This window comes from Ipomoea nil, unplaced genomic scaffold (genome assembly GCF_001879475.1).
Source record: "Ipomoea nil cultivar Tokyo-kokei standard unplaced genomic scaffold, Asagao_1.1 scaffold2653, whole genome shotgun sequence".
In the NCBI taxonomy this organism is placed as follows: Eukaryota; Viridiplantae; Streptophyta; class Magnoliopsida; order Solanales; family Convolvulaceae; genus Ipomoea; species Ipomoea nil.
In genome coordinates, this window is record NW_017619081.1 from 1,191,960 (window position 1) to 1,214,544 (window position 22,585).

At 38.1% G+C, this 22,585-nt stretch overlaps 2 protein-coding genes across 2 annotated transcripts; both read right to left on the reverse strand.

Moving 5' to 3' along the window:
* Positions 1-1,704: 1,704 nt before the first annotated feature.
* LOC109154690 lies at positions 1,705-2,315 on the reverse strand. Its single transcript, XM_019302424.1, has 2 exons — positions 2,261-2,315; positions 1,705-2,054 (listed from the first exon to the last, which is right to left on the reverse strand). The coding sequence occupies exons 1-2, from the start codon at positions 2,313-2,315 to the stop codon at positions 1,705-1,707; spliced, it is 405 nt and encodes a 134-aa protein (XP_019157969.1).
* Positions 2,316-18,809: 16,494 nt separating this feature from the next.
* On the reverse strand, positions 18,810-19,259 carry LOC109154691 (glycine-rich protein DOT1-like). The gene has a single exon (XM_019302425.1). It carries the CDS (start codon positions 19,257-19,259, stop codon positions 18,810-18,812), a length of 450 nt encoding a protein of 149 aa, XP_019157970.1.
* Between the last annotated feature and the right edge of the window lie 3,326 nt (positions 19,260-22,585).

Consider the following 22,585-nt stretch of genomic DNA (forward strand, 5'->3'; position numbering starts at 1 on the left):
TTTTTGGGTTATACACTGCAATTCACTCATCAGTGCACCACATACTAGCACTTAGTGCACCATCGAAATATACATGGTGCACAAAATTACAAAAATGTCACCGTGTTTTTTCCCTTTCTATTGATTTTCAGTCACTTGGTGGTGCACCACATAGCATCAAGTAATGCACCACAAAGCACTCATAAGTGCACCGGTCACTAGAACTTAGTGTACTATCGAAATAATACTTACTCGTTTTTTCCCTCCGTCTAATTTGAGTTCATCCTACGGGTCTAATATGTCTGCATGATCGCATGGGAGAGCATAACCACATACGAACTTGGATTTATATAGGTCTATGCTCGATCTGGTGCGTCGTTGTTCTCCCGTACAGTTGTGCGGACATATCAGAACTGTAGAATAAGTTGAGATAAGATAGATGAAAATCAATAAAGATGAGAAAATACGTGGTTTATAATATATAATTTATTAGTATATATAAATCAATTGGATGTCACATATTGTATATGAGGTCGTTGGCATATTGTCGGAGGAGATAATAATAATGAGTAAAAAAATTAAGTGACGAAGTGATTACTTGCTAATTAATAATGTATTTTATTGTGCAAGTTTGCTTTATAATATTTTTTTTAAAAAAACTATCCTTTTCAACAATATTTTGAAATAATTCACGTCTCTATAAAATATTTCTACATGGATTTGCATATCTTGCATGCTTTAGATTTGATGACCTAACCACAGGGACGGAGTCAGAAATTATGTTGGGAGGGGGGGGGGGGCAAGTAGGGATAGATTCAAAATTTTTTTCCAGTAAAGACGAAACATTAAAACAAAAGAGATAATTTTTAAAAAATAAATAAATTACCTAAGAAATATAGTTGTATAAAATATGAAACATACGAAGTAATTAATTTGATAAAATAATTTGAATAGAAAACACATTATAAATTACAAATCTCATTATTAATATAAAAGAATGTTATATATACGTGTGTTGAAGCCATAAGGAAGGAGTCAAAAAAACTGTAAAAATATGTTAATGCCAAAGGATTCAAACCCTTGACCTTTATTATAACCAAACATATGCTCTACCAACTAATCTAACTCATTTCTTGTTGACATTTAGTAGACTAGTAGTTGCACATGTGCGATGCACCGCCATATATATAGTATATGGAATATACCGTGTAAAAAATAGTAATTGAAAATATAATAAATTTGAAAAGAAACAAATTGAAATTTTATTACACATTGTTGAAGACTTCTTTGTACAAAATATTTTTTGTCTTACTTAGACATGTATCATTTTCGCCACAAATCAATATTTTTAAAAACCTTGGATTACTAACTCTTGAAACAGCTACGTACATTTGACCATGGTTAAAGACGGGTCTTTTTAAAAACAATCTCACTTTTGAAAGAGTTTGTCCTTGGCTTTTGTTTATTGTCATGGCATAGGATAGCATCAAAGGAAATTGCTTTCGTTGGAATTTGAAAGGCAATCTTGGATTTGACGGTGTAAGTGACATTCTGGGAATCAATACTCTAGTACCTGCATTTGTACCGCACCTAATCTTTCCAAAACGTGATCAACTAACCTTGTTACAATTAATCTTGTACCGTTGCATAAGCCAAGAGTGTGATCAATATTTCTCAAAGCATAACCGGTGACCCAACTTTCGAAGTCAAAGCATGATTGGGTACTCAAGAACATCGCAGACCATTCAAGAATTCAGGAGTGTGCAAATCCGCTAACATATCGGTATTTGAATCTGATTTACAAACTGAATCACAACTCAAGTAAGTCCTACCCTCAGCTGGATTATGATCATTCATGTATTTGTTAATGCTATCTACCACATCCAATGTTGGAGCCAATATAGCACTATGCTTAAGATATGACAGATCCTCATTACCACGTCCAAAGCTAGGGAAGATGTTATCAACAATTGTAGCAATAGGATCATCATCAGACCTGAGCAAAAACTCATCTGGAATTGTAAAATCTGCTTCACCATCACTTGAATTACCAAGTGTACCGTCACCTATATTAGCTATCCAGTTTGCAAACTCTTCAATTTGTTTAGCCTCAATCGGTGATTATACACTTCTTAGGTGTAGATTCTTAGTTAGCCTAAATACTTTACAGGATCTCCAAAGATATGACGAATTTATGCTCGCCCCAACAATATCTTGTCTTGTGCCTTTTGGAATTACTTGTAGAATTGCCTAAAATCACCACACAAAATAACCGTTTTACCACCAAATGTCATATCATAACTATTTGGATTTCTAGAGCGCAACAAATCCCTCATAGTTCTATCTAGGGCTTCAAAACAAAATTTGTGCATCATTGGAGCTTCATCCCATATGATCAACTTGCTTTGCATAATAAGCTCAGCCAATGGGGTTTTCCCGTGTTACGACCCCTAAGATCAATTAAATCATTTAATCAATTACCCAAAAGAAAGAATTAAATCACAATAATTAATTAGGAAGGCCCACCATAGTCCACGGGCCCTTATCCCTAAACCCAATCCTTAGTCCCAAAAGAAATAGAACTAGCAAGCCCATAATATTAGTTCCTAACTAGGACTCCTAAATATATAAATAGGGACTTAAGAGGCACCTAGAAACCCCCCACAAGAATAACGCCCCACCTCCCCAAAGAGCTCCAAGAATCCCCCTAGAAGAAATCAAGAAAACAAGAAAGCTTAAAGAAAGACCCTTCATAGCCAAGGAATTAATTAAGGCTAAGAGGTAACCCATGTCTCAACAAAACCTATTTTCATAGCTATGATTTCCCCCGTAGGATCCCCCCATATTATTGTGTATTGATGATTTGTGATGTTATTATTGATGATTGATGGGATAATTCCATGGGTGATCTTGATATCGGGAGATTCTTGATAATTATGGTGTTCTTAACGATTACGTGGAGTTCTTGATAATTATATGTTGTTCTTGATAATTGTATGGCGTTCTTGATACTTATGTGTTATTTGTACCGAATCTTGTAATTAGAAGACGAATCGTATTCTTGTTGGCATAAAAGTGATTAGAACCCTAGGTTGTATCGTATGGAATTATTCTTGGTATATTGGGTGGGAATTCGCATGATTGGGTGTTTATTACGTTTAGAAAAGCATGATAGGTTAGGTGCCAATTGTTTCCTGATTTTGATCCGTTAATTGTCTACGTGTGTTATCAATTGCGTTTGAAAGTGTCCAAGCATGGTTTCGGGTTCCACAAAGGTTCCCGGGGCGTTTCTTGATGAAAAGAGTCAGTGGGGGGTAGGTGGGGGTAGGGGACCCGCCACCTACCCGCGGCCTCCTTGGGCAACGCCGGCAGCGGGCAGCCGGCGGGCGGGCAGCTGCCTGCCGGGCACCCGCTGCCCGGTTTTGTTACCGCCGGCGGGTGATCCCTCACCCACCGGCTACTCGCTGGTTTGCACCCCAATTGGGGATTTCGGCTTCCCCGTTTGATGTTTCCCCGACCCCCGTGGTGTCCCAACGGACTCCGTCTATCGTGCCTATGTCTAGTCTGATATTTCGGGTACCGTTCGTAGGTTGTATGAGTCTTATATATTGCATGCTAGTTGAATTGGTACCCCGCTGACCTAGGTGAAAGGAGTATGAACCCTTTAGGACTATTCTTAGCATGTGAAGGATCACGCATAGGTTTTGTTATACGTTTCCTCCCCTTCCCAATATGTTTATGTGGGTTGCATGTGCTTGCTACGTGTTATGTGTGCGTGCCACCCCGAATTGGTTGAGATCAATCAGGCTATACGGGCAGTCGGGTGGGCTGAGAACCATACCGGCTGTTAACCAGGCTGGTAGAGACCGGTCAGGTATATAAATATTATATAGGACTAAGTTCCACTATACGGGCAGTCGGGTGGGCTGAGAACCATACCGGCTGTTAACCAGGCTGGTAGAGACCGGTCAGGTATATAAATATTATATAGGACAAAGGTCCACTATACGGGCAGTTGAATGGGCTGAGAACCATCCCAACTGTTAACCAGGCTGGTAAAGACCGGTCAGGTATATAAATACTATGTAGGACAAAGGTCCATCAGTCGGTTGCGATCGGCTCCTCCGTAAGGTGAGACGGGGCAGGGTGTTGCGGGGCCGTGTCAGAGCTATATGCGCTGACCCTCATGTATGGGCATGCGATTGGTCCTGTGGCGCCAACAAAGTGTGCTATGTGATGAGATATGGAGGAGTTGTGTTTATGAGTATATTGGGGGACGTGACTAAGGGATTTATGCTGGGGATTGTTTACATTGGGTTATGATTATTAATTGTGCTCAGCTTTATCTGTCTTGCCTGTTGAGAATTGTATACGCCTGTTATAACTGTTGCTTGGGTCTAGCCTTATCTGTCGAGTCATTCCCGGTTTTAAAAGCTAGAGTCTCGTAGGATATATCTCCATGCTTCAAAATGATTTTCGTATATCTATATGTATTGTATTTCAACGCGTTGGAGTGGGTTACCAGCATCTCTCGCTGAACAGATATATTTGGCTTTCAGGCACAGAAGAATAGGTCACCGGAGCGCGCTAGAACTTGGAACGTAGAAGTAGATAGTTTCCCCTTCGGCTTGCATGCCATGGTTATGCATTTACATTACTAAGGATATTAGATAGTTAGCCTGTGCACCTGGGTTCTCTAGCTCAGGTGTGGCATAGCACCCCGTACTCTTGTATTATGTTTTGAGATTTAATGGGATTCCACCTTTATTTTATAAGTTTTAAATATCTTGAAAATCTGGGGTGTTACAGGGGTGCCCTAACTTATGTTGCAAGTGGAATCTTCATTGACAGATATAGGTATGGCGAACCGAGAATGTGCAGTCCTGCCACCTGGTAATATGTTGATTAAAATGATGTGAAATCATATTTGTTACTCATCTATTGTGACTGAAAATGTAAATTACATGATCTTATAGGCAATGATTGCAGATTTGTTAATTTGCATCATCTCCAAATTATGTGTCTGTAAATTTTTGTATGATTTATTCAAGTTGAGATCTTAGATGTTCATTAATTATAGTTGTCAAAAAACTTTTCACTTCAAAAGTTATCTGGAAAACAGTTTATTCTTTATTGAACTTGCTATGACTGTTGCTATTTAATTTCTTCTTTAAATAATGGTGTTCAGAACTGAGTAATGATGTAGATTCTTTATTGATTATTTCTGAACAAATTACTATCATTTTTGTTCCCAGAATCTGGCCAATGATGAAAAAGATTTCTGATGCACAAAAGTTGTTTAATTTCTATTTGTACATCTTTTTAAGATCAAAGCATTTGTGGTGTATTAATAGACTTCAGCTATTGTAAAAATGCTTTTTGAAAGCACTTTGTAGTATATTCTTATAATTTAGTCATCTCGACAAGTGTTTATTTCCCAAACTTTTTCCCCCTTTTGCAGCTATAATTGTTCACTTCAGAAAATAAAGCCCTAAAATTTCAACACTACAAATTAATGTAAAAATTATAAGTTTTAAAAATTCTCAAAACTCATTTTTATATATGTCAACAAACTTCCATTTAACAAAATCCAACTTTTTAAACATTCATAATGAACTGGATATATAATTAGAGAAACTTGTTTGGTTCATTAAGTGCCATTCCAATTCAATACTTTAGTTCCAAAAGAATAAAGAATTAGTATTTTACAATTTCTAATACACAGTGGAGTGCTTATAACCTAGTCAGAAAACTACAATCCTGCTAATACACATTCTAATATAAGTTTTACAATTATTAAAAACTCATTTAATTCCAGCACCCAACCCGGGTTGTCAACAACACCTGACCTGGCATCGCATGAAAAGCCAACGGGCAGAACTCCAACGGACAGAATACCAACGGATGGAAACGTTACAATGAGACATTTACTACGCTCATTCAAGACAAGGAAATAATTGCTCAGCTCCTCATTATAATATAGCTGTTACGTACCGTTAGTAGACATGTATAAGTAGATGATTCTTGGATGAGGAGGGGGGACACTAAATTCTGTACTGAAAATTTGCAATACAACTATTGTTATTCTCATATTATATTTCCGGTAGCATACTTACCATCATTGGTGCTTTGGTAATCATAGTCCGCCCAGGTTATTTGCTTATATCTTTGAATAGTATCTTGTAATCATGGTCCGCCCATGTTATCTACTGAAACAAGTTCGTTATCACCGTTTACAAAGCGAAAGCGTGTTCAAAAAAAAAACAAAAACAAAAAAAAAAAAACAACAACAACAACAAGCGAGGGCCGAGGACTGCCTCGGCCTCGGCCCACGCCTCGGCCAGAGCTAAAGCCCATCTCGGCCTGTATATATATATAAAAAAAAAACAAAAAAACAAAAAACAAAAAATCAAAGGCGTAGGACGAAGTGCCAAATAACGAATCTATTTCGAATTAATTTCAAAGTGTGCGAAAGTAATTGTCTGACAACGGTATTTCAAGCATAAAATCAAGCATAACAAAATAAGAGGATAATAGTCACATTATTCCAAGCAAGCTAAAGAGAGGGACTACTCCTTGTCCGTAAGATCCTCGTTCACAATCTGCTCAAGAGGAGCAAAGGGAACGCCGCTGATGTCGACACCAAGGAACTCGTCCAGAGGGGTACACTCACGGGTAGCATCCTTCTCGGCAGACAGGCCTTCAGCTGCATCATTCTTCGCATCAGGATCAGGATTTTCTTCTATCACAGGCAAGCCGAGGACCACTAGATCGAAACCTGGAATCTTTTCGCGCAGCATTGGGAATATTTGTTGTTGCTTTGCGTACATCCCAACCTCGAAAGCAACTTGCGCCTCGGCTTCGATCGCTTCCCGGCGAGCTTCAGTGTTGAAGAATTCACGGACAGCTTCAGGGTTGCTCATGTAGCTCATCACATCCTCCTTATACTTGGTGGACCGCTTATAAATCTCTCCCGCCTCGCGAAGGGCAGCGACATGGGTAGCGCGAGTCTTCTCATGATCCTCCTGCTCCTTCTTCAACGCTTCCTACTCCTTCCTCAAAGCAACTATAAGTGCTTTGTGTTCCTTCCTTAGTATCCCTAGCTCACCTTCCATATTGCTTAGAGCTCCTTCCCAGGCCAACAGCAGGTCCTTGAGGCTTTTATTGTCCGCACCGAGGCCTTTAACATCCTCGACAAGTGTGTCCGTCACTCATAGGCGCTGGGCATGAATGACTTGTCCCTCCAGCATAGTCTGCAATACTGCACAAAGTGAGATATGCCAAAACAAGGAAGACGCAACCTAGAGTGGGAGAAAACTAACCTCAAAAATATGTCGAAGATACCGCTCTTGTAGTAAATTCACATCCATGGCAGCGAGGTAATCAACATCCGCAGTAGGCGCAATACAAGAGGCATACTCAACCGCATTCAGACTACTCTTTATTATGGACGCTCCTGGAGGCACATCCGCCCCCCGCCGGATCAAATTGGTCCGGACACGTGAACTCTGTTCCACGGAAGCTTCTCCCAGCTCGGGGGGCTGAGGATACGGGGCGACAGCCTTAGGCGGGGTAGGAGTAATGGCCTTCGACGCGGCAGGAGTTGCAGTCGGTGGCGGCGGCATCCTCACCTCCTCAACAGCCACAACCTGGCCCTTCTTCCCCTTCCCACGAGAATTGTCAGCCATACTATTCTCTGTCTTACTCTTCTTGGATGGAGGCTGTTGTAACCGCACATGTACCGATCAGTTCTCGAAGTCATGACACCTGCAGCAAAGGGAAACAAGTTAGAGTTAGTAATCAACACGTATAGCCGGGAGGCGACAGAAGGGTACCCATAGGTGCAAGGGCAGCCAGTTGAACTCTCACAAAACCCAAACTTTCAAACTTCCACTCGGTGGTGTAATCAGCAATCTTTAAGGAACCATCCCTCATCAGCTCATTTACAGCATGGCTAACAGACGGACTACTATCCATGAGAGGGAGGCAACGTAGTTGAGATCCCCACTTAATCTTGAGGGACGAAGAGCCAACAATAGAAATAAAATAGAACTTGGGTTTCCAATCCTTATTGTAAGAAGAACGGTCATTAAAAAGTTTCTGGTACGGCCTACTAGAAACGATAACGAATCCCTTAGCCTCTCCAGATGACCTACCGACTACGAACATAACCTGGAAAAGACTCAACGTGAGTTCTATTTTTCTCTCCTGACACACTGAAAGAAAGCCAGCAATGGCTTGGTGGCCATTGGGGACAAGTTGGCCAGGAACTATCTCGTAATAATTAAGGAATTCTACAAGGAAACGATGAAGGGGAAATCGAAGCCCAAGTTGCAAAGATAAAAGATGGACCCCAAAATACTTAACGTGAGGGAGATTGGCAATACTAGCATCGAGCTCAGGAGGGAGGGCTAGGACATTGGGACCAATGAGACCTTTGAAGTCCTCCTAGTCTTGGGATTCCAGCTGAGGTCGCGTGGACAGGACAAGAGAGTTATCGAGAGGGGAGAACGAGGCCCTGCGCCTTTTTTTTTTTTTTTTTTTTTTTTTTTTTCCGGACGAGTTTCAGGTGTTGACGAATTGGATGGGTCAGCATCATAAGGAACTGGGGGAAAATCCTCATACATGGGAGAGTCAGTGTCATAGGGAAGGTACTCCTCATCACCGTACAGAGGGAAATTCATCATCATCAATAGAATGTACGATATCTCTAAAAAAAAGACACTAACCTGGTCTACAAGTAGGCCCGCAATACTCAAGGACAGGACTGTCCTGCCAAAAAATAGACAAAAATACGAATATGCATGTTTAAAAAAAAATAGTTGCGAAGGCCGAGGACCGCCTCGGCCACAATCGGCCGAGGCGTGCGCCTCGGCAACAGTCGGCCAAGGCGCACGCCTTGGCCAGAAACTGGCCAAGGAGCATAGGCCCAAGCCCGTCTCGGCCGGCATAAAAAAAAAAATTAGGTCGAAGCCCGTCTCGGCCGAGGCGCACGCCTTGACCATGATCAGCCGAGGCGCATGCCTCGGCCACAGTCGGCCGAGAGCGCCTCGGCCACAATCGGCCGAGGCGCGCACCTCGACCAACCTAGGCCGAAGCCCGTCTCGGCCAGCAGAAAAAAGAAAAAAAATAGAAATGTAAAAATAAAAATAGAGTGCGAAAACTTACAAAAGTGGTGACAAGAGTTGGTAGAAGAGGTGCCCAAACTGCTCTGAGGGCTAAGGTTTATATTGCATGGATGCACGCGATAAAAAAGTAAAGTAAATATTTTAGATGCAAAGAAGGCTTTGGAAACTACAATCATATATGGTTTGGAAAATAAGATCATATATTCTAGATTGTCTAGAATTCTATACAGTGTCAGAATGATTCAGTTTTACTCTCAAGCAAACTCAAACGCCTGCCAGACTTGGGAGTAGGGGGGCTGGTGACAGAGTAATGGTGCCAGCACCCAACCCGGGTTGTCAACAGCACCTGACCCGGCACCGCATGGAAAGTCAACGGGCAGAACTCCACGGACAGAATACCAACGGATGAAAACGTTACAATGAGACATTTACTATGCTCATTCAAGACAAGGAAATAATGGCTTAACTCATTATAATATAGCTGTTACGTACCGTTAATAGACATGTATAAGTAGATGATTCTTGGATGAGGAGGGGGACGCTGAATTCTGTACTGAAAACTTGCAATACAACTATTGTTATTCTCATATTATATTTCCGGTAACATACTTACCGTCACTCCTCTTTAACACTTGTCACCTCTTATTAATTTAAAACTATTTTTTAGTTCAAGTTCAATTCAGGCATCAGATTATAATAAAATCTTATGCATTATTTATAAACTTTCATGACCTGAAGTATTTTTTTTAAGTATTTGCATATATGAGTAATTAGTCCAACCAAAGTGAATGCCATTTTGAACTGATTGTGACTATAACCTTACAAATGATTCTCTAATTTTTTTAATGTCAATTTTGACTTTTAACTTTTTTTTTTTTTTGATGTGGTTTGGTTACAGAACTCTGTAAGAGAAGGTTTATTCTGAGCAAACATTTTATATTATTCTATAGTTAGTTATGTTAATTTGTGGATTTGTTAAATTATCTGATGCCTACTTTGATTATTATATCCTAATTTTGTACAGTTTTTAAAAATGTTAAGTCATTTTTGGGAGTTGGATTGTTTTTGTTTGCCATTTATCTTATAAAATGCAACTGTTTATGTTAGATAAGAACTGTTTGTTTGTTTTTTTTTTTTTTAAGTCATTGTCCAAGCTGGAATGATATCCTTATTTTTTTTTTCTTAGGTTTGTAATATATCATTTCCAAGTTATATAGGCATTAGACAGACAAAACACTTAAATTAGGTAACATAATGTGAGTAAAACACACCTAGTACATTATATCTCAAAATTGAGTACCTTATAAGTTATATTTTCAGTGAATTAGAACTACAATTCACTGAACTTAGGTTACATTTTTTTAGACAAACAAAATGGCTTTAAAGCCTTCTCATTGTCTATACATACCAAGACACATTCTAAGTACTATAATTCCAGATGTTTGTCTTCAAGCCATTCCAGCTCCAGGTAGCTCTGATTGTACTCATGAAACTTGCCATAAACACCATTGAAGTAAACATCCTAAAAGCATTGTTAAACACAAAAAAAAAAAAAAAAAAAAAAAAAAAAAAACCAGCTAATAATAGCAACACATGTAAAATAAGATAACAAAAAACAAAATATAAAATAGGATCACAGAATAATAACCTAGGTAAATAACCAACAAACAGTTAAGATGTAGATAAAAAACCATTGAAGTTTCTGTCCTGAAAACATAGTTAAACATAAAAGAAAACATAGACAATAATAGCAACCAAAAACAAAGTATTTAACAGGACCACATAATCATAAAATCCAACAGATAGATTGTCTTTACAGTTTTGTTTCAACAAAACAGTAAAGGGGATGTCAAAAAAAAAAAAAAAAAAAAAAAAAAAAAAAAAAAAAAAAAACTAAGCATAGTTCAAAGTGCTTAAAATGTTCTTCACAAATCTTTATCAAATACTTCAATTCATTTTTTCCTTCGTAATGTCTGTCCCCTTAGACCTTTTGCTCCATTTTGATGATGAAAACTGATCCAGCAGTGACCTTTTCGTAGTAGGTGAGTCAGCTTTAGCATTCCCTTGGATTTGTGATGGATGTGTATTAACAGGACTATTGACATCTTCTTCTTTAGATGCTTCCTGCAAAACATTAGGGAATAAATTAAAATTTCTTTTCCCAATGACTATGATGTATAACAAATAATATATGTATTTGAACTAAAAGTAGGTCAACAAAATTCACCTCTGAATGTTCAGTAGTGTTCTCATCCTCTTTTATCTGCTATGACATGAGATCTTTGTCTTGATCTTCAAACAATCTGGCACAGTACGCGGATAATAAATCCTCATCCCTTTGGACCCTCATTACATTGAAAACTGGATTAGTCCCTTTCATTTGATCTCTTTTAATCCGCACTTTAAACACCATTTTTAAACCAATCAGTACTTACAGCTCAGTGGGGATGTCAAAATCAGCCTGATAAGTAATAGGATTAGTGAAAATAGAATTTATATTCTAGAAAGTTTATACAATTTTTAGAAGATTAGAAAGTACATTTTTGTACTTATCATACAAAAGAGCAGCGGGATTGCCAACCAATTCTGCTACTTCCCTATCCCAGAGCAGGAAAGGGGCATCTATAGTTTTGTCTAAGGCTCTAACCAACACTTTTTATCTAGATGTACCTTCCTCATAGAGTTTTTCACACTTTTCACAGATTAGGGACCCTTCAGTATTTTTAAGCTTCTTGTTACAGCCATGTGTCATGCAAGCCATGTAGTACCACTCCCCTCTTGAAGCCTCTATAGCCATAATTTCAGCAGGCACATAGTAATCCTCATCCTGAAAATTTAGTTAGATAAAATAAGTTAAATATAACATCATAGATTTCAAAGAAAGAATGCATAATGGAAAACTAACCCCTTGCAGCTTATAGAGATCAAAGATTGTTGAGACAATTCTTTCACCCTTTTGGAAACTATCAATCCCTGTGGACCGTGAATGAAGAGTGACAGTGCTCAGACTTTTAATAGGAGTCTCTTGAACTTTTAACCTGCAAAAAAAAAAAAATAAAAAAATTCAGAATATTTAAGTTGTTTAGAAGTGATAAATTGAAGTAAGTATATGCAGTATATATACTAACTTTGATCTGAAGTCCTTGAACTCATCAAACTCAGCATTAAACCATAGCTTTGTTGCATCATATGAAGATGTTATTCTCTCCTCACCTATAAAAAAGTATGTAAAAAAAAAAAAACATAGCATTGTTGACATAGTAATGCAAAATAAGAAATATGTTTAAGGTTAGAAAACTCACCACTCACCACCTTGGCTCTACAACATTGAATAACTACAATGACTGGTTCCTTCGAATTTGAATTGTAGTATGGCAGTAGAGAGTCAACATGAGAATCCCACAAGGTACACATCAAGTAATTGTCACTGTTTTTGGTAGGTATAAAGTTTACTAAATAAGTTAAGTAAATACATGAAATATACAAGTAGGATTTAGGCTAAACTTAATTAATCTACAAAGAATTAGTTTTGACATGATTCAAAATAAAACATACACATTATCACAGATTTGAAAGTCAATCAGTCTTGTTGCTTTCCCACCCACAATCTTGTCAACAGGATTATAGATCTCCACCACACGACCTATAACATCTGCAAAATATTCAAAGAATATAAGCAGTTATTATAAGATTAAGCAGTTCTAATAGTAAGAGTAGAAGTGTATTACCAATGAGCTTCTTGTCATTAACTTCCTTGGGATCTTTCAAAGAGACAAAACTGGTTAACCGAAACATAAGAAGGGGAAAGCCTATAGAATTTATCTGTTTGACTTCGATTTTATAATTGAACTTGAGCATATATTTGTGTTGTGTGACCTTGTACAAGTAATAATTTGTAAGAGCATAGAAGTTCTTGATCTCATAAAGCTGCCCTTCTTTTATAACTTCTTTGTATTTGACAACATCTTTGTTCTGAATATTGACATGTATATAATCTCCCTGCAAAAAAGTAAACTAATACAGTATATAATCAATAGCATGGAGTATTTGCCTATGTACTTAAATATGTTTTTCTTGCATCTGTTTTGCAGAATGAAGTAATAGAGATGTAAACATGCTTTTGTTTTACAATGCAGTAAATAAAAAAACTATAAAAGGCTACCTGGTCATCATGAAGCAGACACTCCATACTCTTGATGGTACTCCCTCCTCCCCTCATTTCAGGCACGTCATAGACCCTTACACAACGTACTTTAATGCCTCTCAGCTTGTGGACAGGGTGGATATCTTTTATAGCAATAAACAGGGAAGACATTTTAGAACTGTTTTGAAGATACTTAATGGTGATGGCCAGAACAGGTTCATTATGGCCGAAATCAAAATCTGAAGGTAGCCTTTTATAGGCACAAATCAGAGATTTACATTACTAATATCGAAGAGTTTTCATAATGAGGTAGTCTTGGAACACCACCATGTTATTAAATGTTGGTGTTCATTTAAATTTAAATTCTTTATCTTTATAATCTGAGCATTTTTTATCTACTTTGTATTATTCCAATGAATTTGTAATAATTTGCCGGTGCACTTGATATTATTTCAGATTTTTTATTTTTTTTTATTTAGATTTAGATTTAGATTTTTTTTTTGAAGGTCAATCTTGCGATTGTATTAATGAATCAAAGCCGAAATAGCGTCAGGTGGGATAGCATCCCAGTACATAGCTTGATCCTGTGTAAATGCTAACGTAGCTAAAGTATGCGCATGTAAATTAACCTGTCTAGAGATGTAATCCAAAGTAATACGATTAAATAAAGACATAAACGTTCTGCACTGGTCAATCGTGACCCCAACGTACGAATGGATCGGCGTGTGATGGTGTCGGATAATCGTAGCCAATTCCATGCAATCCGTGAGTAAACTTATTGATGTGTTGTTTCGTTCAACTAGCCAGGATAGTGCTTCCTTGTATGCCTGGGCCTCCGCCATAAGTGGTGAAAAACAAATCGGTAAATTGCCATTCCTTGCTGCCACAAAAGATCCATCTGGCGCTATTATTATCATGCCGTACGTAGCCTCGCCCGTGTCGTGCCGGAAACCCGCGTCTACATAACACCTTAGACCGCCCTCCCCTATACCGTTCAAGTGCTCCGATGCCGCTGCCAGCTCGGTTCGGCGGACATGGGCAGCGCCATATGCCTGTAGTGCTACGGTGGCTGCTCTGACTAATTGGGCAGGCCGCATCATTGATCCCTTCCAGACAGCTGAATTCCGGGTTCTCCAAATATAATATAATATTGCTACCATTAACCGGGTCTGCTCCTCCGTTAAGACCGCCATAGCCCCTTTTAGCCATGTTGTAAAAGAGTCTGCAATAATATTAGTAATAGGCAATTGTGTTATATTCCAAACAAGTCTAGAATATTCACAGAGTACTAAAGCATGCATCACATCTTCATGATCTAAACCACACATTGGGCATGTTGGGTCCACCTCCACCCTTTTAAATATCAAGTTAAGGGTTGTTGGCAAAATGTCACATATGGCTCTCCACAAGAAAGTTTTCCACTTGGGGGGACTTTTATTTTCCACATTGCAACCCATTTATCAAAATTTGCTGGATTATTCACATAATCACCCACAATATGCCTATAGGCATTCTTTACTGTATATGTCCCCTTGGGGTCACTCATCCAATACCATGAGTCCTCATACTCAGGATTCACAGGGATCATATTTATTCGCTCCACATCTTCAGGAATAAATAAGTCAGACAAGATATGTGGATCCCAGGTATTAGTCTGTAAATCAATTAATCCTGCAACTCGTGCCTCTCTCAATTGCTGTGGCATTTTTGTTTGAATCAACGGGCTAGGATTATCTCGTAACCACGGATGTCCCCATATTAAAGTTGTCTGCCCATTCCCAATTCTCCTTCGCACCCCTGAGACTACCATTGCATGAGCTGCCATTATACTTCTCCAACAGTAACTTGGGCAATTACCAATAGTTGCATCTGTAAAACTGGTTGTGGGATAATACCTTGCCTTATAAATTTTAGCCACGAGTGATCCTGGGTCCGTTAAAAAATGCCATGCCTGTTTACCCAGCATAGCTAGATTAAAATCCCTTAGTTCTTTAAAACCCAGACCACCATACTTCTTTGGTATGCACAACCTGTCCCATGCCTTCCAATGTATACCCCTTTCTCTTCCATTCCCCCACCAATATTTATTCATAGTTCGCTCAATTGACTGACAAACTGTCTCAGGTAACAAAAAAACACTCATCGAATAGGTAGGCATAGATTGCGCTACACTTTTCAATAACACTTCCTTACCAGCCTGAGAAAGTAACTTTTTACTCCACGAACCAATTCGTTGCCTGATCTTTTCCTCCACATACGAAAAAACAGCTCTCTTATTTCTCCCAACAAAGGAAGGTAGGCCCAAATATTTTCCAAAATTGGGTGCTTGCACCACCCCAGACAATCCGCTATCTGCACCCTGTCAGCCTCCTAGGTATTTCTGCTAAAACATATATTTGATTTATTATAATTCACCACCTGGCCTGACAATTTCTCATACCTTGCAAGGCACTGCCTTATAACTCCCGCCTCCTGGATATTTGCTTTAAAAAATAGGAGACTATCATCCGCAAAAAATAGGTGCGATACAGGTGGAGCCCCCCTTGCAACTCTGCACCCATGTATTGAGCCTGCCAACTGTTCATACTGTAATACCATCGAGAGAGCCTCTGCACAAATAATAAATAAATACGGAGAGAGAGGGTCTCCCTGCCTGAGTCCCCTGGTTGGTTTTACGTGCCCCCTGCTATACCATTTACCATTACAGTATAATTAACAGTCTTTACACACAGCATAATGAGCTTTATCCACTTCTCACTAAAACCCATAACAGTCAGCATCCTTTCAAGAAAGTTCCACTCCATTCTGTCATAGGCTTTTGACATATCTAACTTTAAAGCACTCCACCCCACTCTACCACATTGCTTTCTATTCAGATAATGCCCCACCTCTGCTGCTACTAGAATGTTGTCAGTGATTAGCCTTCCCGGGATAAAAGCACTCTGGGATTCTGATATTAATCCTCCCATTAGTGTTTTCATCCTATTTGCTATCATCTTGGCCATAATTCTGTAAATGACATTACTCAACACAATCGACCTTAAATCTGCAACTGTCTCAGGCAACTCCTTCTTCGGTATCAAAACAATGTTAGTATCATTCAATCCGTCGGGGAATACACAGGAATTCAAAGCATTCGTTATAAAGCCAGATACATCTTCTCCCACTATCCCCCAAAACTGCTGGTAAAAACCCGGGTTTAACCCATCCGGACCCGGTGCCTTATCCGGATACATTGAAAAGAGAGCCTCTTTAACCTCATTAGTTTCAAAAGGGCAGTCAAGCATCGCATTCTGTTCTAACGTTACTCGTGGGGCTAGGACCCCAAAAAGTGGATCATCACAACTCAATCCACTAGAGGCAAAAATATTGTCAAAATAATTTTGTATAGCAGCATGCATATCATCCCCCTCCACCCAGTTACCAGCATTACATTTAATACTAGAAATAAAATTCTTTTTCCTACGTGCAGAGGCATACCTGTGATAAAATTTTGTATTCGTATCAGCCCCGCGTAGCCAGTGCTGCTTAGCTCGCTGCCTCCAGAACACATCCTCATGGGCCTCGATTCGTTTCAGGGAATTCTCAATCTGTTGGTACTCAGCTAGCGCTACCAAATCTCGTCTATCTCGTATGGCATCCTGCCTCTGCTGTAGCTGGTTAATTCGTTTCCCGAATTTATGAAACTGGTCACCCCCCCCACCGCATTAATTTTTCTCCACGCAACTGCTGGCAATGCAGCAATCCCTCCGTCTTCCCCTCCTGCCAGGCCGTTTCTATTACTTCTTTGCACCCCTCATCTAATAGCCAAGCCATTTCAAACCTGAATCTCCGCGGCCCCCTTCCCCTTGGCATGCAAATTGCATTAATACTGAGGAAAAGGATCGAGTGATCCGAGGCCCGGGTTCGAATATTCTCCAACCATGCATTCTCATTGAGCAGGCCCCAATCATTCGTTATTAAAGCCTTGTCCAACCTTTCCTCTATCCAATTCGGCGTCCCCTTTCCCTTCTGCCACGTAAATTGGTGGCCCCTCATTGGCATTTGAATCAAACCACAGTCATCCACAGCATCTCCGAAACCCCGTAACAGACTATTAGGATACGGATTTCCCCCCTTCCTCTCATGCTGATATAGGAGATTATTAAAGTCTCCTATCACCACCCAGGGCAATAAGGATCTAGTCTTCAGACTACCAAGCAAATCCCATGTCTCCTCCCGCCTACCACGCTCGGGGATACCATAGATACATGTCATGCGCCATAACTTATTAAACAAGCTTACTTCCACTTCAATATGACTCTGCGAGTAGCTTAAAAGCCTCACCGTATTATTCTTCTTCCATAAAAGCTCCATTCTTCCACTCAAACCATCGTTATCAACATAAAACAAACATTCATACCCAAGCGTAACCCGGATCCGTTCTGCATGTATCCGTGGTACCTTGGTCTCCATCAAGAACACAAAATCGGCTTCTTACTGGACGCTAGGCCCACAATCTGTCGAACTGTGCGTGGATTGCCCAAGCCACGACAGTTCCAGCTCAAAGTACTCATGATGATGGGCGGGGCTGAACACCAGCTCCCGCCATGGACAAGTTTTTTGAACCAGCCGCAATTGTTACCTCATCGTTTCCACTATCTTCTCCCCCCTCCGTCCCATGCCTGTGTCGCTTTGCCGTAGCCACCACCACCTCATCCTCAGACATACTCGTGGGTGTGACACCCCCACTTCCTTGTCCCCCATCTACCACACGTAGCTTGACTCCCAATGGTCGTGGTTTCCCGCCAACCGGAACAAGCCAGCTATCCCCAACCGCTCTAGGAGCACTCCGGGATCCAACAGCTCGCATATCCGGGCCGTACAGGTACCTTTCCACCGGAATTCCAGCCTCCCTAGCGTGTATACAGAAAGTATGCAAGTGACCCATACAACCACAAAAGTAGCAAAACTTATGCAGCCGTTCATACCGAAAATTTACCCATGCTGTAGTCTCATCTCTCTTCATCAACCTCATCCTTCTTCTGAGTGGCCTATCAACTGAGATTGACACCCGAATACGGTGAAACGTTAGCCATGGCGCCCCTTCAAATCGGTCATCATGTTTAACAAAAGAGCCCAAAAAATTCCCTGCCTGTTCTAGAATTGTATGCGACGTGTACCCCTTTGGCATATCATGCAACTGTACCCACATGTCAATCATATCCAACTCTACATCCACAGGATTTACCCCATCCAACACCTCTCGACACACAAGAGCATTATTCTCAAAAGCCCAGGGTCCCCCATTCAGCACGTATTCCATATCCGTCTTATGGAAAAAAACAAATAAGAACAAACCCCTTTGAATCTCCGTTACCTGTACTCCACGTACCGGTTGCCAAACAGACGCCAGAACCTGCCTCATAAAGTCCAGTTTTATCAGCTTCTGCGTCAAAAACCGCCCGACAATCCTCCATGTCTCCTCCTCCTCCTCCCCATCACCCTCTACCACCGCATCTCCACCCTCCGGCATAAACACCGCCCCCTCCTCCTCCATCAACGCCATCTCCGCCCATCTATCCGTCAACTCTGCCACACCCCCCCACCACCCCTTGCTGCCGTGTAGACCCCCCATCCCCCCTCCCATGCTGAACCGTCCCCATTCTGCCTCTATTCCCTCCTCTACCCACACTGCCTACATCAGCCCCTTCTAAACCGCCCACGCCACCCCCATGCAAGCCGCCTGAGTCACCTGCCAACACACCTCCCCCACGCCTCAAGCCTCTGCCACGTTCCCCCCTACCACTACCTTCCCGAAACTCGGCTGTCGACTGCAATCCAGAATTCACTCCGTATTCCCTCCCTACTTGCCCCCAATCAGCAATTCGCCTTGGCTCATGCATTCCTTCCATCATCCGGCGCATCTCAACACCATCCGTTAAACCCTTATCTCGCGCTTCTTCCATCTCGGCCAGCCCCTCATCACGTCGGTTGACCTCGCCATCCATAACAACATCATCGGCCATCTTTCAGGGAGGATTAGAACAAAAATTGTCTGAAAACCTAGAAAAACCCTAGTAGGTCTGCAAAAACCCTAGAGAGAATTCTAGAGAGAGAATTTTTTAAAACTCTATAAAATGCATAATATAGTATGGCGATTTAGATTTAGATTAGTTTTAGTTATAGATTATAGATTTATTATTATACAGCAGCTACACACACACACACATATATATATATGTATACATATATATATATATATATATATATATATATATATATATATATATATATATATGTATATGTATATATATATATATATATATATATATATATATATATATATATATATATATTACATTGAGTACATTATATGATTACCGTATTTTGTAATTGTCAGATATACGTATACATATATGTATATTTATATATCAATATATGTAGTGCTTGACAATCTATTTTGAATTATATTGTGGTTAAGAAAGGCCACTAGCATATAATTAATCTGACGGTATTGATAACAGAAACGGGTTTATATGAATAGAATCTAGGAATCTGTAACTTTAAGGGAACAACATTAATTATGTGGGCGGCAAAACGGAATATGCAGTAAGTCACAGTAAAATGGCGTCCTATTAGAGCAACCTCATCAGTTGGGGTTATTTATGAGTTATTTGTGGGTCTCAACATCCAACTCATCCTCTATTATTTCACTCAATCACAAAAAACTCTTCTCCACATCAGTTTTAAGTTTTCTATGAGTTATTTGTGGTCCTACCATTTATTTGAATTATAAATTTATAATTATGAAAATTAATTAAAACAAACACACCTACATTTAATTAAAATAATAATTGTACATATATAAATTAATTTTTGTTGTTACTTTATTTATTTTAATCATTTTTATTTTAATTGTAATTAAATTATTCAAAATTTAATAAAAAATATACTCCGTATATTATATAATTGAAATTTGTGAAAATTTTAATATATAAATAATAAAACAATAAAAAACAAACAAATCAAATATTAAAAGAAAAAATGATGTTGCGCTGCATGCCTGACAAGTTAACAATAACACTTTTAGAAAAATAAAAATAAAAACAAAGAAAGATTGCTGGCAACCACTCTCAATCTCCCACACTGACTGCTTTCTTTTCTTATTATTTTTTTTATTTTATTTTTCTGACATTATTTGGTTACTTGCAGGAGGATTATCTTCCTATTATTTCACTCCCACATCAGTGATAATCTTTACTATGAGATAGTTCTTGTACAATAACTCCTTTATGATCCTTTAGTGTGGATGCTCTTAGGTTGGCGGGAAAAGGAACCCCCCCCCCCCCCCTCCACACACACACACACACACACACACACACACATATAGTATAGTATATATACTAACTAGTAATTCACCCGCGCGATGCACGGGAAAAAAAATTATATTATTATAAATATAAATAAAAAATAGAAAAAATAAAAATATTTTAAATTGTTCACCCGCGCGATACACGGAGAAAAAATTATGTTATTATAAATATAAATAAAAAATAGAAAAAAATAAAAATATTTTAAATTGTTTAATATAATAATATTTGTGAGCTTCCATTGGTCAAGTATTTATTATTTTTTATAGAATACAAAATTATAATTAAAATTTTGTATGGTTAATATAATCTCTAATTATGTATATATTCAAATAAACTTATAAAGAGAATTTACATAATTACATTGATTTATTCTTAATTGTATTTCATCTATATTATAATTTTCACAATACGAATAATAACTAAGATAATTACATTTAGAAAGCAAATTTCAAATTTTGTATGAGTAAATTTAAACTCTAATTGAACACATTTTTTTATATGATTATATAATATATTCTTTATGCACATGGCATTTCATAAACTCAAATGTCATTTTATAAGTCCAAGACCACTTTTTGTGGAGATAATTCAAATGTATTTTTTTTCTTTTAAAAGTCCTAAGTTTAGACATCCAGAAAAACATTAAAGACACATACGATATATACATTTATATATATATATATTTAAATTTTTATTTATGGCTTAAATGATTTTTTTTATTCTGAAGTCCAATAATAGACCCACAGCCCGCAACATTTGCTTTCTTCATCCCTTCTCGCTTCTGCCATTTCTTTGAAGCATTTGAGAGGGAGAAAAATTATATGTAGAGGCTTTCATTAATTGCATTGTTTCAGATATCGAATAGGCTTTCATCAAAAATTTAATTAATATTGTAATCCCAAGAACCACCATAAATAACAAAAGTATATCAAATAGACTTTCATGGTAAAACCAGATATTTAATTAATATTGCATCGTTTCATATTTTCTATTAATCGGGAATCGGAATCCTTAATCCTAATATCATAACATTTAATAACTCCATTAATTCAATATATGTAATCCTTTGTTATGGGCGAGAAAAAAAAAATAGCTATTTTATTTTTCAAATGTTGTGCTTTTTTTTTTTTTTTTTGTTTTATAGTAAAAGATGTTGTGGCTATTTTATATTTATAGCTAGTAATAATAATAATGTTGGTAATTAATTGTAACATTATTATAACATTAATTACCTCCCAACCATATAGCTTTATTATATGTAAGATAAGAGCCCAAGAGAGTTAGGCCTATAATGGGTAGAAAAAATGGCAGTCAAATTTTTTAATCAAATGAATGGCTCAGATTAATCAGATTTTAATTTTTCCTTAGGATTTCCTAATTTATCCTTAATGAATATGATTATCCGTTAACTTTTCCGTTAAATATTATCTTTTCCGTTAGTTTCTGTTAATTCACCATTAACTTACTCATTGATTTCAATAAGAAAGGTCTTAGGTTCGAACCTCATCCTAATCAAAGTTGGCATAATTAGTACTCTATTTTACTCTTATTAAATTAAAAATAATAATTTAGTAGCTACAACAAAAAATAATACATATGCATTTCTTTATTTTAGAATTATGTGTCTACAATGTCTTTATTAAAAAAATATTAATTTCAATAAATTAAATAAGAGAAATAATTTCATTAGTTATATTGTCTTTATTTTTATCCAATATAAAAATTATTTACATTCAAATTCATCAATTGATTATATTCGCTACATTGTCCCTATAATGTCTTTATTAAAAAAAATATTCATTATCAATAAATTAATTAAGAGAAATAATTTTATTAGTTATATTGTCTTTATATTTCTCCAATGTAAAAATTCTTTACATTCAAATTCATCAATTAATTATATTCACTACATTGTCTATTATCTTTTCTGTGCACTATTTTTTAATTAAATATCAAAGTTATAATACAAAATAATGCTA